General features: G+C 37.6%; 1 protein-coding gene across 2 annotated transcripts; it reads right to left on the bottom strand.

Moving 5' to 3' along the window:
- Positions 1-286: 286 nt before the first annotated feature.
- On the bottom strand, positions 287-18292 carry LOC149826939 (mitochondrial import receptor subunit TOM40-1-like). Of its 2 annotated transcripts, XM_090019059.1 has the most exons (12): positions 17878-18292; positions 15585-15666; positions 15361-15460; positions 15189-15284; positions 14967-15017; positions 14312-14377; positions 5107-5208; positions 2038-2106; positions 1869-1952; positions 859-954; positions 645-753; positions 287-459 (listed from the first exon to the last, which is right to left on the bottom strand). In XM_090019059.1, the coding sequence occupies exons 1-11, from the start codon at positions 18062-18064 to the stop codon at positions 694-696; spliced, it is 993 nt and encodes a 330-aa protein (XP_089875185.1). In that variant the 5' UTR covers positions 18065-18292; the 3' UTR covers positions 287-459; positions 645-693. The 2 variants fall into 2 exon arrangements, with proteins under 2 accessions (XP_089875185.1, XP_089875184.1); XM_090019058.1 differs by having other exon boundaries at positions 287-753.
- Positions 18293-18534: the final 242 nt, after the last annotated feature.

Genomic DNA, 18534 nt, shown 5'->3' with positions numbered 1-18534 from the left:
TATTATTTTCAAATTTGAAACAAAGTATGCTTCTGTAAGCAAGCCATTTTGTGCCCCTCATTTAGCTCAACTTGTCATGAGTTCAAGCTCGGGTTGATTTGCCACAAAAACAAGCCAAGCTTGAGCACCTCAAGTCAGGCTCATTCCACTCATTTACCAGCCCTAAAATAGCTACCAACAATGCGTAGCATCACAACCATATCTTTGGAATGTGAACCATTAGAATTCATACAAGATGCCACTTTGAACATGCTAATTTTAATAATGCAAACGTAAGAGAAAAATATGGTGCTTAACTGCTTATTTTACTTTGACAGATTGCTATATCAGCTTGTGCAACAAAAGATCCTCGATCGCAGATCACGGTTTCCCTGGAAACAAAAGGTAAAATCTGTGCTGCTGCAGGTACTTCTTTGTTCCAACTATATGACAATATTCTAACAAAAGGAAGAAGCATTCCTGTAAAATTTAATAAAGCAGAAAACAATAAAATCATGCTCCTGGCCTCCAACACAAAAGAATAGCTGCCCAGAAAACCCAACCAGCTGCATGTGACAGCAAAGCACAAGCAACCCAGAGAAACATGAACAGCCTTGTAAAATGCAGATAAAAAAACAGTTAAAATAGAAATTGAACACAACCACTGCTATTATCATCTAGTTTCAATGCATGGAGAAGCTTCTGCGCTGCTCATCAGAGTTCTCCTACCGTCATACCAAATCCAAATTTGTAATCCTTCTTCCAATGATCAATCTGAAAGATGCAGAAAAAAGGTATTAGCGATTTCAGTTCAGTGACAGCAGCAACGAAACAATTAAGGAATATAGCATGAAACACAATGGACCGATTAATGGTCACCTCTGCAGAGAGAATAAAATTAACACCCATGTTCAACCTCTCTTCTAAGAGGGCAGCAACACAGCCATTGGAGTCGAGCTTCCCCCTTAGACGACACTGTGATACACAATGAGCAGATAAATTCCACGTTATCAAGATGGTAAAGCATAAAGTAATATTACCCTGTTACATGTCATGGCATAAACCTTAAATGGGGCCAACATTGCATGTATACGATCAGGCAGAAAGCTGATGAGATTTTTATGCTAGCACATTATCTTGGCAGAAAATTCCAAGATCATTAGCATAACTCAATTCACTAGGTGCAAGGCTAAACCTGATCATCCAATTAGGCTGGTGAAATTTGGTCAGAAAAAGAGCTCAATGGCCATGTATAAATGACTTGAATTGAGTAACATATCTTTGTTCTCAGAAAATGTCACAGAGAGCACACGCACAGAAAGGCATGGTAGAGAAGACAAACCAGAATTCCTGCCTTTGACAAAAGGTAGCCATGTCTTTCTAGTAGATAATCTATAACAAGACCAACGATAATGTGTGTGTGGATGGGAGCGTGCAGGAGAGAGCAAAGTTTAAAAACTCGCCGGGTTGACTCGGATCGGATCGCCCAGTCACCGGGTCAAAAACCAGGTGTGACCCGGCTTTAACAAAATGACCGAGTCATGGGAGAGTCAGCCGCGTCATTGGCAAGTCATGCATATATATACATATATAATATATTTTATATATAATTACATATATTATATAAAATATAATATAAATATTATATAATATATTGGTAAAATACTATAAAATATAGGTTATATATATATATTATAAAATATAAAGTTAACATGACCCGGAGTCACTGAGTTGACCCAGCCGAGTCACGAGTCACTCAAGGATGATCCAAGTGACGAGTCACTGGGTTTTAAAACACTGGGGAGAGAGAGAGAGAGAGAGACTGAATGAACAAAAGTACAGGAAAAAACTTCTGTATTTCAGGCCTACTAAAAAAGAAGACTGCCTACCTGTCGTAGCAAGTAATCATAGCCCACACTGGCAGTTACATCTCTTGTCATGTTATTGTACATGAAATCGGAAGCCAGAGAGACCTGTGCGGTGATCAAGCAATCAAACAGGCAGACCAGACTATGATGGATCTCTAAGCCGATAACAACTTTCTAACAATAATATTACCTTTTCTGATAACTTCTGCACGTAGCTAAGAGCAACTATCCCAGTACTTGCAATTTGCCCAGTTGCAACCTGCACATGTTAATCCATTTTTCATTGACATACTAATTCTATGACACGCATGAACACACCAAACAACAATTATTAGAATACTTGCAACTAGACCAGTTGCAACCTGCAGAAAACATTTGCAAGTATATAAAGAGACTTTATCAGCTTAATTTACATGTTTGGTTTCACAAGCAGAGATGACATGCTTCTCAAGTGTTTTATCATCATCAGTCCACCATTGCCTTCTATTGCAATCAACTTGACCATCTGAGCTCCAAAAACCCCTAGAAGGGGTAAATAAAGTGTGGTAGAGTACAGAGGACAAGTCTAATACCAGAATCATAAGAACTGGCTTTGCTGGTGTTGCAGGACTCTAGCTCCTCATCTCTGCTTCACTGGAAAAAAATTATATCCGATGTTCCTAAACTGTGAAGTTTCAATTCTAATTCTCTGATTCCTTATGCATCGACAAATAAACATCATATGACCAGTCAAAACTTTTCTATTCATCTTGAGTCACACAATTCATATGCCCCATTTCACTGATAAAGGGCTATCAACCTAGCACTTCTTATTTCTAGTATAATAATTTACTTCACACATCAAGGTCTGCTCAGAACCCTTCCTTAACATATTCTCCATGTTATTGTTTTCTTGAGAGGAACAATAGTCCATGATGTTCTTCAAACCAAACCCTCCCTCCGAACTCAAAAAGGAAAAAAGAAGTGCAATGCATCTTTTTGTATGTCAAGGTACATCTGTGTTAAATAAGAGTGCACATGGTGGCGCCTCTCTGTATGCTTTGACATAATTAGCCTTTAGCACCCATTGTTATACATGTAGCTTAAGAACTATAATGCAGATTAATATTCAAAATCATCCTTCATTGCACACTTTTAACCTGTCACAGGGACTTGTCAAAGAGCCAGCGTCGACACGACGCGACCCGGTGCGGTTACCCCAGACCCAGGGTTATATGTGTCCAAAATGGACTCGGACAACTTTGACCGATTCCATTTTGGTCCACTTTTAAAAAAAAATATCGGGAGGGGGGGGGGGGGGGGGGGGAAGGAGGGGGGTGTTTAAGGTAGAGTTGTCAGTCGAGGAAGTGGGAGTGGGAAGCGATTCAAAAAGAGGAAGCGAGGCACTTTCAAAATTTTAGGATGCAAAAAGCGTGGGACGACTTAGAAGTGAACCAAGAATCATCTCGGAAGCGAACCAGAAGCGACCTAGGAAGTGAGGGGGAAGCAAAAAAAGAGAAAAAAATAAAAATAAAAATACAAAAAAAATGAAAAAAAAGGAAGAAGCGCGCTATCCTTTTTTTTGCGCTTCCCAGGACATTTTGAAAGCTTTTGAAACGCACTTTGGGGAAGCGTGCTTCCCCACTCCCTATGGCGCTTCCAGTAACTCTGGTTTAGGGCATGACTCCTCCTTGCCCTCCCCGACTCCTCTAGCGATGGTGGCGGCAACGGTAAGTCTCTCTCTCTGTTCCTCCTCCTCTCTTTCTTCTTCTTTTTCTCCTCCTTTTTCTTCTTCCTTCTCCTTCCTCCTCCCCTCGTTGGTGCAATGGCCGAACTGGTGAACTAAGGCTTGGGTTGGTTCTACTTGACCCGAGCCTGGGTTCGGCTCTAGTGAACCCATGCCTGGGTTTCAGCAGAACCGAACCCAAGCTTGGGTTGGGTTCTAAGTTCAGCCAGTTTTTTTTTATGAATTTTATTTTAATAAAATTTTTAATTTTTTAGTTTTAAGAACAAAAATGAAGGCGTAGTTGTTGTTGTAGTTTTAAGAACAAAAATGGTGAATTTATGCATGATGAATCGATGACATAATAATTGTTTTTATTTCATTAGTGTTAACTTAAAACTGTTATATATATATATATATATATATATATATATATATATATATATATACACACACACACACACACACACATATACCCTTCCCGCACCCAAGTTTTTTAAAGTGTCGCATCGCCGTCACCGCACCCGTAACCACACCCGCACCTATGTGACATAACTTTTAGCATATCAATAACAAGAGATACTCCCCTTTTCTTCCACTAGGTCATCCCTGTTATTTTAATTTCTCAGTAACATTTGTGACCTTTTGCAATCACATTTTCAAAATGTTAAATTTGTTTGCACATAAAGAGGCAAGCAATAGTTATCCATAAAATGAGACCTTGCCAATGAGGCATCTCGTCCATCCAAAACACAGATAGGAAACAGGTGTGTTGAATCTTAGCAGTCCAGTCAGCAGCTATGTCAACACACTCACTTAGCATGTGTGTCTTGTCAAGAAAATATAACTCCAGACATGATAGCAGTCATGCCATGACATCTCATAATCATAGTCAATCCTATGTTAAAGATAGACAACAATGTGTCCTTAAATTCATCTCTCTTTTACCATCTTAATCATTTACTTTGTAGTGACCTGTTTTTCTTTTCATATTTATCATTGATTTCATGGATTACAATTTTTAAATTGGCTGATGTTCAAGAATTTGCAGTTAAGATGACATCCATGTTTTATTGCTTTAGATTAAGAATCTTCAATGTAGGCTCGCACACACTATATTTTATGTGTGTGTGTGTCCCTTATCTTAGTTGACAAAGCTTACCCACGTTGCCATCTCTTCATCAATGTGACATGTCAGCAGCAAGGTTTTCTAAATACAACATCATGAACTAACTCTTCTCTTTATGAAAAATAATGACCACCTGATAATAGTGATATAAAATTATAAAAAAAATTAAAATGATCAGAATCAACAGCATGGCTATATGTTGCAGCCTCCTCAACCTTTAGACCTGTCAAAGCTCAACACTATTTCCCAAACTGAAAACAACACCTGTACATGGCCTTTATGTTTCTTACATTCATATTTGGCAACCTTAACTTATTCATGTTCTCATAAATCAAGTAGGCAGAATACCAAGGGAAACTAAAACTTAAAATGTCAAACATCAAAGAAGCATGTAGAATAATTCAAGAAAGGGAGGAAAAATAGTGTACCATTTTATCTGTGTTATACCGGGCAGCAAAACCAATACCAGATTTCCTCTGGTGACCAAGCCAAAAAACTTCGCCACCAAGAGCCAAATGCGGTGAGACACTCTATCAAATAAAACGTTAATGGTTGATGAGAAAAGAATAAAAACAACAAAAGTGGACTCTACAACTACAAAGAAAATCACTCCAGCTATTGACAATACAACACATTAGAGAAATAAGTTTATCATTTTCCTATATTGCCTAAACTAAAAGGATTAACAAGCAAGACATTATTGAGCTCGCATTACATGGTGCGCAGTATGATAGTACTAAAACAGCAAGGGAAAAAAATAAGAGGATCAACATTGTTGACTTGAATAGCATGAAAATATCAGCTGATGAGGCACACAGATTGATATAAAACGTATGCACCAAAGGAGTCATAACAACCGATAACATCATAGATATCAAATTCTTGTATCCACTCAATCAATTTATCTGCACTTGAACTTTAAGGTAAAACTTGGTTACAAATACAAAAAGTATAAAATGCAAGATAACATGGAATATTTGTTCAATATACATGCCTGCAAGAACTTCTCTAGAAGATATTTATAAAGGCAACCAAGATAACAGGCCACAATCATATACCGCTGTTCTCAGCTCAAAGCATGAAACTGCAAGAACTATAGCGAAGTTTTACAGACCTTTAGAAAATAAAACATACTGTGAGCATTCAGCAGTGAAATGTATTCAGGAGAACGTTAACAATCGTGTGGAGTTATGTCTGAATCCGTCCTTAACTTCATTTCAAGTCTTTTAAGATTCAATAAGCAGCTTACTTGACTAAGACAAACTGAGACAAGCATTCTTGACAATTCATACAAGGACTGGAAGTCAATGATCTCTATCCAACAAGTGACAACTTTGAGAAGAGGTGTTCTGCTCTAAAAAGTGCAGTTTCTATAGAAAAACGGGCTACAGCAAACATATAAAGCAGCATCCATTGTGATAGTGCACCCCAACCTTTAAACTTTTCTAGGATCCAAAATCAAGAATGTTGCTTTCCACTGTGACAGCACTGTCATCAACTCATTGTTTAGGCTCTCAAGTCTTAACAAAAGAGCATACAAAAGCACATTCAATAATAAGTAATAACTTACATGACAACATGTAACCAAATGATTATAGTCCTTTACAGGGAACCTAATGATACATCTTAATCAAGTGATATGCAATAAATGCAATACTCCTTAAGCATTTGCTTAATATGCATATGAGGACGTAAAGTATGCAGCCCCTCCCTTAATAAACCTCTGATCAAACAACCAGCACCTAGGCTTCTTCTCAACAAAACCAGCCATTGGATAATGATATCCTACACCAAATCTTAGTCCAACAGAATCAGGCATATTTTCTTCTTTTGCTACCTTTATGAACAAAATGTTCTATTTACTTCATTCAGTCGCAAAAGTATGCTTGGCAACTTAGCAGCAGTTTTCTTATCATAATATATCTCTCAGGAACACAACCATCACTTGAGAAAGAAACAAGAATTCTCAACCAAAAGTTTCAGCAGTTATGCATGTCACAGTCAGTCTTGTTCTGTTTCCTGATCCTTTTCACCAATTCAAGATAGTTCTTGAATTACAAAATTTATCTCGGACCAGTAGGCATCAGCATATTTAACAATGAGTATTATGTATATGGCATCTTGGTCATTCTCTATGAATAAAAAACACTATTAGATGTTGATTCAATGCGGCATGAAATCACTTAATTCATACAATTACTCACCTTACCATGCAAGGATAATGTATGAGAGCTGAAATGAAATGAGAATCTTCCAAACACGAACTTAGATCCGCACGAGAAGGTGTCTAAAAAGACACTAAAGCATAACCCTTAAAAAAGGGTATAATGGAAAACAAAAGAAATAAAATATTCTTTTATTGATGTGAAAAACATCAAATGCTTACGAAGCATTGGAACTATTTTACAAGAGGGACTGCACCCCTATATATACAAGTTTGAAAAAGGGAAGAAGAGGAGAGCTCTTAAGGAGCTCTCCTTGTAGCCATTGGAATGGTCCAACGGTTAGAAATGTAACCATTGGACCATTCCAATGGTTACCTTTCTAGTTAAGTTCAAAGTGAAACTTAACTAGATAAGGTTAGTCTAGTTCTATTAGAACTAGACACTAAAAATACAAAAATAAATACAAAAAAATAAAATAAAAATGCAGAAATATATATATATATATATATATAATAATATAAATATTATTATTATATATATATGTTTTACATTTTAACACTCCCCCTCAGACTTACGGTACAATGAGCGAAAGTTTGTCTAAGAGGAAGTGAAAACGAGGAGCAGCGAGAGGCTTTATAAAGAAATTTGCTAGCTGATATTTTGAAGTAACATATGGCAGATCAATTGTTTCATGTAGATATTCTTCTCTGACGTAGTGACAATCCATTTCGATGTGTTTGGTGTATTCGTGGAATGTTCTGTTACTTGCAATGTAAATCGCACTTTTGTTGTCACAACACATTTGTGAAGCTTTTGTTGCTTCGGCTCTCATGTCAGCAAGCAGACGCCGGAGCCAAACTACTTCCATGGTCATGGTTGTCATGGTTCTGTATTCAGCTTCGGTGGATGATAGAAAGACCTTTTGCTTTTTGCACCTCCACGAGATTAATGATTCACCTAAGAAAACACAAAAACCAGTGGTTGAGTGTCTGTTATTGGGATCACCTCCCCAATCAGCATCAGTATATACAATTAAATCAAAAGAGGAGGAGTAAGACAAGAAAAGTCCCCGTGAAAGAGAGGACTGGATGTATCTGATAATATGCATGACTGCTCACATATGAACAGAGGTGAGAGCATGTTGAAACTGGCTTGCTGTGTAAACAGCATGTACTATATCTGGTCTGGTAATGGATAGATAGGAAAGTGTCCTGATAAGTTGTCTGTAAGGGGTAGGATATGCAAGAAGTTCTCCATCATCAATCTTCATTTTAACATTTACAACTTCTGGAGTGTCTACTCTCTTGTCATCAGTAATACCAGACCTTGCAATAAATATCCTCTAGGAGAATAGGCTACTTCAATGCCCAAAAATATCTCAATAAGCCTAAATCAGTCATTTCAAAATGAGATTTAAGAAGTGTTTTGATCGTTTCAACTCCCTGTTTATCGCTTTCGGTGATGATCATATCATCCACGTAGAGAAAAAGCACAATGATTCCTGCATCAGTATTATTAATAAACAAAACAGTGTCAGTTAAACAAAATTGAAAACCAATATCAATCATAACTCGACTAAACCTATCATACCAAGCTTTTGGTGCTTGTTTAAATAAAGGGTTTTATCCAAGCGAAGGACTCTACGCATAGGAATACTGAGACCTAGAGGGAGTTTCATGTATACTTCTTCAACTAGCTTTCCATTTAGAAATGCATTTTTGACATCCATTTGGAAGATGGACCATTTCTTGATAGAGGCTAAGGCAATTAAGGTTCTAACTGTTGGCATACGAGCCACAGGGCAAAGGTTTCTTCATAATCAATGTCATATTCTTAGGCATACCTTTTGGCTAGTAATCGGGCTTTATATCTTTCAAGGGTACCATCACTCTTAGTTTTAATTTCATAAACCCATCGACATCCTATAGTTTTCTTGTTTGGAGGAAGATCTTGAATAGTCCATGTAAAAGCCTTTTCGAGTACATCTAATTCAGCTTTTATGGCTTCTATCCATTTGACATCATTTTTTGCTTGAAGATATGTAGATGGTTCTTCGTATGAGTGAATTAATGCAATGACAGCCCTATACGTAGGTGAGAAGGACTCGTATGACACAAACTTTCCGGGAGGCCTCGAGACTCGAGATGACCGTCTAGTTGGAATGTCAGAATATCTTTCAAGTGCACATAAAAGATTAGGCTCTCGTCGCCTGAAAATTTGTATACTAATGTCTCTATGAACTTCTTCATTATAAACATTATGATCATGATCAATAATTCCTTGATCAGTATCAAAGTTATAGTCAAGATCATATTCATTAGATTTTGATGTCAGATCTAACAAAAAAGAGTACTCAGTGATTTCCTTTGTTTTTTCAAAATAAAAAAAAGCTCTCTTTTTCGAGAAAGGAAACATTTCTAAACACATAATCTATTATTTTTTAGGTCAAAACACCTATAACCTTTTTTATTTTCAGCATATCCTAAAAAGGCACAAGGAATCGCACGAGGAGAAAGTTTATCATTTTTGTCGGTGAAAATGAAACCCTTGCATCCAAATATTCTCAATCTAGAGTAATCTGGATAAACATTCATAAGTTTTTCAATGGGAGTTATATTTTGCAAAGAAGATGATGGCATCCTATTAATCAGATAGGTGGCAGTTAAGGCAGCTTCTGCCCAAAAAACTTTTGGGACTTGATTTGCTATTAATAAAGTCCTAGTGGTTTCCGTAATATGGCGATGTTTGCGTTCTGCCAGCCCATTTTGTTGAGGTGTGTATGGACAAGACCTTTAATGTGTGATGCCATGCAAATTAAGATAATTTTTAAAATTTGTGGATAAAAATTATTCCCTTGAATTTGTACAAAAATAGTAATATCATTTTGAAACTTATTTTTAACCATATTATGAAATGTTTGAAAGTATGAAAATACTTCAGACTTATGTTTAAGAAAGTAAATCCACGTATGTCGAGGAAAATCATCGACAAAAATAACGTAATAAGCAAGTCCTCCTTTAGAAATTATTGGTGCAGGACCCCAAACATCCGAGTGTACTAATTCAAGTGGTCTTGAAGAGATAAAAGTTATGTTCTGAAATGGTAATCTTTTCATTTTGCCAAGAATACAATCTTTACAATCAAATGATTCAGAGTTACAAAATTTTCTTAGATTTGAAAATGTTGGATTTTGGCTATATATGGATGACCAAGTCTTTTATGCCACAATTCCAACTCAATTTTCTAAACGTTATAGCAAAACGCATTCTTCAGCATTTCTAAAAAATCCATGTAATAGAGTACTCCTTCTCTATGGCCTTCCTCTTTTCTCCTTCCTTCAAAAAGGGGCTTCAAAGAACCCAACCAAGGTGATAAAACACCTTTGTAAGGTTGGCACGGAAAACGAGGCAAGAAATTCTCACGATGTAGGATGAACCTTGCTCTGATACCATGAAATGAAATGAGGATCTTCCAAACACGAACTTAGATCCGCACGAAAAGGTGTCTAAAAAGACACTAAAGCATAACCCTTAAAAAAGGGTATAATGGGAAACAAAAGAAATAAAATATTCTTTTATTGATATGAAAAACATCAAATGCTTAAGAAGCATTCAAACTATTTTACAAGAGGGACTGCACCCCTATATATACAAGTTTGAAAAAGGGAAGAAGAGGAGAGCTCTTAAGGAGCTCTCCTTGTAGCCATTGGAATGGTCCAACGGTTAGAAATGTAACCATTGGACCATTCCAATGGTTACCTTTCTAGTTAAGTTTCAAGTGGAACTTAACTAGATAAGGTTAGTCTAGTTCGAACTAGACACTAAAAAATACAAAAATAAATACAGAAAAAATACGGAAAATATATATATAATAATAATATAAATATTATATATATATATATATCTATGTTTTACATTTTAACAAGAGCTGAATCAGACAAACTGTCAACCAGTAGATCATAGTCACCGCATGCCATGTACTTTTCAATTCATCAAGTTTCTAGACTTGCTTTAACAAAACATAATATTATTTCAATGGTAATAATACATTCACCAGAAATTCATTTTTTATCAAATGCCTTCTTAGTTTTGCTTTTTACTGCAGAAATTTTCCACAAAAATCTTGATAAATAAAGTGAATAGGATCTGGATATTACAATGAAATCACACCATTTATGTGAAGTCATTTGCTCAAAATTGATGGTACAATTTGTTGGCATGAAACAATTCCATACACTGTGGCAACTTCTCATTCTTCCTGTCCATTTTTGTTTCCAGTAAAGTATCACAGCTGCTCAAACCTTTCATATGAGGCAAGGATATTTAGAAGGAAATGTTCTCAGCCAATATTAAAGGGAAAATATCATGATGATCTAAAAATATTGGTTATAAAATAATTTTCAGGATATTCTTATAAAAACTTATTTTATATATTTCAATTATGTATTTTATCCTGATTTTTGTTCATTTTACTATTAGAATCTCCCAAGAGAAACCTCACCAAGAACAAGTTTTGTGGCTATCTTTTCAATTATACCCATGATGAGAACAGGAAATACATACACAATAAATCAAGAGACACAAATATGGTTATGATTCCAAGATAAATTATTCACTTTGTGCACCAAAAAAACACCCTTCACGTAGTCATATGTATGCAGTCTCATGCTTTAAATGTTTCTTAGCACTATAAAAGGATTTATCACCAATCCCTAATTCTCAAGCACAAGAATGATATGTGTATCTTAACATGTGGATTAACAGACACAAAGACATTGATCTCATTGGATATATGATACGGTCTGTACTCATGCAAAACCAAAATGGACCATCAAATGAATGCCTATATATAATTTTGACAAAGAAAATATTTGAATAATATATGAAAGTGTGCCACAGTAGTGGTGTAAGACAGCTGGGCCACACAGTCTTAAGTCTCTACCTGTGGCCTTGAGTTCAAATCCCACCAGGGAACATCCCCAGTTTGGCTATTGCAAATAATCAATCAATAAATAATCCCTGTAATGTGGTTTTATATAATCATCTGTTGGAAGCACTCTCCATATCTAGAATGGCTGAAAACCTAACTTTAGGTCACATGACACTATAACATAGATGGGATGCACGAGCATGGAGTCATGGAAGGAGTTCAGTCAAAGATCATTCCTCATTGTGTTCTCGTGACCTAATAACGTGGAGACATTGTCAGAAGGAAGAGAATATAACCCTTAGATGCTGCTAGATCCCCACCCCAAAACATAAATGATAATGGAATATCAGAGACAAAACCAGACAATGTCCAGCATAGCATGCGAAAAAAAATGTATCATAATCATTATCTGTATTTCCCTTGAGACAAACCAATCAACTTGGAGAAAACAACAAAAAGTAATAAAATTCAGATCAAGCAAGCACCCATAAAGAAAATTTAATAACCAACCAAAGGTGAAGCAAGGAGAAAAACATTGCAGTATAGCTAAGTATGTTGCAGTATCATCATATTCGTACTTATGACTAGTAGATAACACCAGCATTGCCATTTAAAAGTACATTGGACCTACAGGACATACAACAACAACAACTACGCCTTCATCCCAAAACAATTGGGGTCGGCGATATGAACCAAAAAAGAAAAACATTCCGGGTCTTCCACATGAATCCTTCTCCTCCAATCATTTCTATCCAATGCCATGTCCTCGGTGAGGTTCAAAGCATTCATATCCTTTCCTATCATCTCCATCCAAGTCTTCTTAGGCCTACCCCGACCTCTTTTAACTAATATATTTTCCCATTTGTCCATCCTTCTAACTGGAGCATCATTAGGCCTTCGCCGAATATGTCCAAACCACCGTAAACGATTCTCTCTCATCTTATTTTCAATGGATGCAACGCCTACCTACTTATGTATCTCCTCATTTTGAATCTTATCTTTTATTGTATTTCCACACATCCATCTAAGCATACGCATCTCAGCTACACTCATTTTTTTAATATGATGTCTCTTGGCAGCCCAACATTCCGTACCATATAGTAAAGCAGGCCTAATAGTCGTCCTATAAAACTTTCCCTTCAACCATAATGGCATTCTACGATCGCACAACACTCCAGTTGCACTTTTCCATTTCATCCAGCCAACCTTTATCCCATGATTTACATCTCCATCAATTTCTCCATACTTTTGAATGATAAATCCCAAATATTTGAAACAGTCATCCACCGGTATTTCTTGCTCACCAAGCTTCACTACACTCCCCTCACTACTTCGTTGTTTACTAAACCGACATTCCATATATTTTGTCTTACTCTTACTCAACTTAAAACCTCTAGATTCCAATGTCTGTCTTCATAATTTTAACTTAGCATTAACCCCGGCTCTAGACTCATCAATCAAAACAATATCATCAGCAAACATACACCATGACACATTTTCTTTAATTGATCTCGTAAGTTCATCCATCACTATAGCAAATAGGAAAGGGCTTAATGCATATCCTTGATGTAACTCAACCGTTATAGGAAAATTGGTTGTCACCCCTCCACAAGTGTGGACATTGGTTACTACTCCTTCGTACATATCTTTAATTATACTAATGTACTTGAGAGAAACACCTTTCTTCATCATTGTCCACCAGAGAACATCCCTAGGTACTCTATCATATGCCTTCTCCAAATCAATAAAAACCATATGCAAATTTGTGTTCCTCTCTCTATATCTCTCAATAAGTTGTCTAAGAAGATGTATAGCTTCCATAGTTGATTTTTCAGGCATAAAACCAAATTGAATCTCCGATATCATGACAACCTTCCTCAACCTATACTCAATCACCCTCTCCCAAAGTTTCATAGTATGACTCATGAGTTTTATACCACGATAGTTTGTGCAATCTTGTATCTCATCCTTATTCTTATATAGAGGCACCAAAGTACTCTACATCCACTCATTAGGCATCTTATTTGTCTCTAAAATCTTGTTAAAAAGATTTGTCAACCATTCTAAACCTTTCTCACCCAAGCATTTCCAAACCTCGATAAGTATATCATCTGGGCCAACTGCCCTTCTTAATTTCATTTTCTTCAAAGCCTCTGCAATTTTTTTCTTTTGAAAGAAATTGATTTAGCACCTACATTGATCTGGATCAAGTGATTATAAGATATGTTTCTAGGCGGGATTGTAAGGGTGCTCCTTGACCTGACAATTTTTCTGTTCCATGAAGAAGTACTTTGCTTTTTAAACTGATCATAAACTTGCCAGGTGGCCAGGTATTAAACGGAGTGTGAAAAGATATATTTAGATATATTTTGGCTCTGATATCCATCAGGAAGGCCAGACTGTCAGTATTTATTAGAAAACACTATGTTGGCAAACTCAAGCACATAACATTACAGCTGAGTAATATTAGTAAAATGTCAATTCTTTGCAATTTATAAAAAAATGAAAATATGCAAAAGTAGAATTCCAAATTTACTACCTGGATATAATTGGCACCATAAAATGCATTGTTCCCAAACTGAAACTGAGACCTGAAATCTTTACCCTGTACATAGGAAAAGAAAATAACTGTAATTCCCATATGACTATCTAAGAGCAGACAGCAATTACTCAGAAAGAATTTGGGGATCTCCCCATTCAAGAGAAGATATGCAATGGACAGCAGGAAAACAGTCTCTGCTAGGTTTCAACAGTGGCCTTGTGAGCGCAAAGTTGTTACAATCCATGCACAGCAGAGGAATATCAACCGTGTGCAGCAGACAATGTGAGATAAGTGCTTGTGAGGCCATGTGTTACTGTAATATGTAGAAAACTCAACATGAATAAATTGGATAAACATTTTTGTCCACAAGACTGACTAAGAGAAGGTCCACCAACAGCCTAAAGGCCCTAAGCCATAAGTCCACTTCCTTGACAGATTAAAACTCAAAGTGTTAGCCCAGCCACAGTTAATGAAATAACTTGGAATGTGGACTCAGAGAACACAAAACTTTCCAAGTCTTGAACTTTTAAAACAAATCTCAGTATCTTTCTCCTTTTCCTTAAGCCAAGGGAAAAGGAGAATCCAACAAAAATATTATCCACTAGACAATGGCTTTCAAGGGATGCTAGCACAGCACTTGGAAGAGACTTACCTTGTAGTCAAAGTTGAACATGCCTTGAGAGAAATGTGGCTCTTGTGTCAGCTGCACAAGAATGCATTAAAAGAAAAGAAAAAAGTAAATACAAAGATCAGCTCTATGTTTCAAATTAGGCAGAATATCTCCCATCAGATAAAAAAAATACATAGATATTCATAATTGAGTGAAGAATAAAAACATTAACGTGCTTTATTTATCAAGGAAACAGTAGGTTACCTGGGCATTGATTTTGAGAGTAAGATTATTTGTCAAATCACACTTGACTCTAGCATTAAGCCTTCCATCAGTTAATATCCTCCCGACAAGCATCAACTGCAGAATTTCAAATTCATGTTTATGAATGACTATCATTTTGTATATCTATCATACCACAGGTATGATCACCCACCTTAGGGTCCAGAAAATTAGCCCCAAACTCATAATGAGCAGTAGGAACCTTGATGGTGTCTGTTGATTGAGAAGGAACCTCCATGGAACCCATATAAACACTAGAAAATTAATGCACGGGCAGTTATGAACTAAATTTATGGAAGAAACTTAAAAAAGAACAGATGAAATAGAGATATTACGCATAATTGGACTTTGGAAGCAATTCTTAGTTAATGAAGACACCTGTGGCTGAGAGAGAATTTCTGGTTCAGAGGTTTAGTAAAATCAAAACGCAAGCCCTCAAAAAGTTCTGGCTTCAAGGACACTGCAATATGCAAAATAATAACATCTATATCAATCAAAAGTTCCAACCTATCAACAATGCACTTCAGACTTCAAAGCAATAAAGGCTCCAAAAAAGACCTACTTACTGAAATCTGCTTATGATAGGAAACTCAGAATAGGTACCTCCTCATACAATTCTCAAGATCACACATCAAATAGGCAATGCTAGTAGTAATATAAATGAAGGAAAACGTAACAAAACATCATTAGGTGTCTTCAAATAAGAATTTCAAGTTTTGATTAATTAGGGTGCTTGAAGCATCTGAAGACATGTAACATAAGAAAAAAAACAGCTTTTTTTTGTTTTAAAAAAAATCCAAAAAACGGACTCGGCTCCAAGGTCGACTCACCCGCGTCGACACGGGTGCGACTCGGACTCGGTCAACCCGACCCTGGGTGTGGTCAACGCACCCAGGGTCATTTTGGTTCATTTTTTGAATTTTTTTTTTTAAAAAAAAAAAAATTGGGCTACAGAAAAATTAAAAAAAAAATACTTGGGGGGTGGGGGGGCGCGCTGCCCCCGTATAACCCCCTGCCCACTGACCGTGCAGCGGGACCCGCGCCGGGGAACACCCCCCCCCCCTCCTGTAAGGAATAAAAAACCTGAATCAGGCTTCACAACTCATCACCTGTCCCCTAATGGGCACAACTTTGACTGAGTCTTATATATATATATATATATATATATATATAGCCGAGTCCCCGTGTCCAAAGTTTTTGAAATTGTGCCGCACCCGTATCGCACCCGCACCCATGTGACATAGGGTACTAGACACTCTTGCGATTTTATCATGTCAGATGCCAATTTTCCCTATGCAGAAATGAACAGTACTCTTTGTGTCTGCATTCTCAAATCCCAACCATACCAGCTATTACCAGTGACAATTAATCATGCAAATCCCCTATAATTTTGTGCCTTTTTTCACCATAGATGTGGACAATTTTTGTCAGAAGTGAATGCAAGAATTGTCAGTCATGAGTCTTCCAGCATGCTTTACCTCCATATCCACACCAAACACATAGTGAATGTGTTTGCACAAGCTGAATTGCATGGAGAGACTCCAGTTGGCCGGTTCCCTAATAGATCTATAATAATGTAGATCCACTATGCTTACCCATACAAGTCTCTCTTCTTAATGGGGCGACATGTCAATTTCTTCAACACTAACCTATATCTCTATTCTTCTATATATCTTCGTAATGTGCAACCTTAAACTCATGAAAACACACCTTTGGCTAATTTGATTTGCTGGAGGGGTAAAATGGTGGCTCTTTCCATTGTATAAGCAAGATTAGCTGGCTTAGCACACTTTTCTGCAGGTTATATATTCACCTACACAGTTTTACTGTTTGCTTCTGAATCAGGCAAATTTTATTAAGTCGTTTATTTGTTCGCAAAACAAATGACCCACCTCCCACCCACACACTATACGTGCATGCACGATTCTGTAATACACGATATACTGTCTTGCATTTAGAGGGTCTCATGGTAATGATGGCCAAGATGGAAGAAGTGTATTTAGGCGTGGACATCAGCATGGGCATGCGCATTTCTTGCATTGACAATAGCTGTTGCAAGGAAAGGCCAATGAGGAACCTATTTTGGTACTAACGCAGGCTTCCGAGGCTCCACATGGAGATTGCGGTATGTCAAGCAGGAAAGTGCTGAGAACAATGAGAGATCGAAGGACTCTCTACATCAGTTCGCCTTTTTCATGAATAGCATTCACAGAGTTACACCACCGTGATCTATGCTACCCAGATATTATGCATTCTTGAAACGATTACACAGCTAACACCCCCAACACATACCACAAAGCGTTCAGTCTACTTATACATTATAAATCGATAGATTCTAACCAATAGTGTGAACAAAATGAAGCTGTCAGGTCTTCCCGCAGACCCTCACGGCTACTTTTCGCGTGCTAGGGGTAGAAGTTTTGTTAGAAAGAATTGGACGATTTTAAGCTGGTGTGCAGATCTCAACCCAAAAACAGAAAAATGATGGTTAGAAACTCGATAACAGCACACGTTCTAGTCACCAACTCCAAGAGAAAACACAACGTACTCCGATGAAAACCCAAAACGACAACGTATCATGGTCAGTAACACGATCAAACTAAAGAAATCCGTTCCTTCAATTAAACCAAAAAACTGCAGAACAACAGGAAAACAAAAAGGAATCGCTTACTCAAAACTTCTCTCTGGATCTCTTCGAACGGAACGGGACAGGGGAGGTTGAGCCAGTCCACCTTCTGCTCGCCCTTGTTGTCGCCTTCCTTGGTGCCTGCGGGAGGGGAGGAGGGGGGAGGAGGCGTGAGCCCGGCCGGCATTGCGGGAGCGGGAGCGGCCGCGGCGTGGCTGACAGATGAACCCATGGCTCGGCTATATCCGGAGGGTGGTGGAGAGGAAGGGGGGATCGGGAGCTGTTTCAGGTGAGGAAGGGTTTATGCCCTCTTTGTGAGGCAACGAAATGCATGTGGGGAAGGAAGGAGCGGGCCGGTGGTGGCGCAGCCTACCTTCCCACAAAGGAGCCGAGCTTTTGGTCTCCGCCTAGAGAGAGAGAGAGGCGAAGAGAAATTCTGGGTCTCCACCTAAAGCAGGGCTTGGTTTGGGGTTTTGGCAGGGTTTTGTTGCCATAAGTAGCTATACGGTGTACGCCGCTGTTTTTCTACGTATGTTGAGGGTATGAAATACTTCTCATGAAAATATTGGGTTCGAGTGTGGCGATTGCCCGAATCCTCTATATGCAGGTGTTGCTTGATTGGGTCTGGATTTGGATAAAGATGGCCAGAGTTTCCGCCATATCTAGATCCGGTTAGCTTTTTCACTTCTATTTTAGAGGTCA

This window comes from Nuphar pumila, chromosome 10 (assembly GCF_984573655.1).
Source record: "Nuphar pumila chromosome 10, dmNupPumi1.hap1.1, whole genome shotgun sequence".
In the NCBI taxonomy this organism is placed as follows: domain Eukaryota; kingdom Viridiplantae; phylum Streptophyta; class Magnoliopsida; order Nymphaeales; family Nymphaeaceae; genus Nuphar; species Nuphar pumila.
Note: the sequence above shows the minus strand (reverse complement) of the source record. Positions and strands in the feature narration are given on the sequence as shown.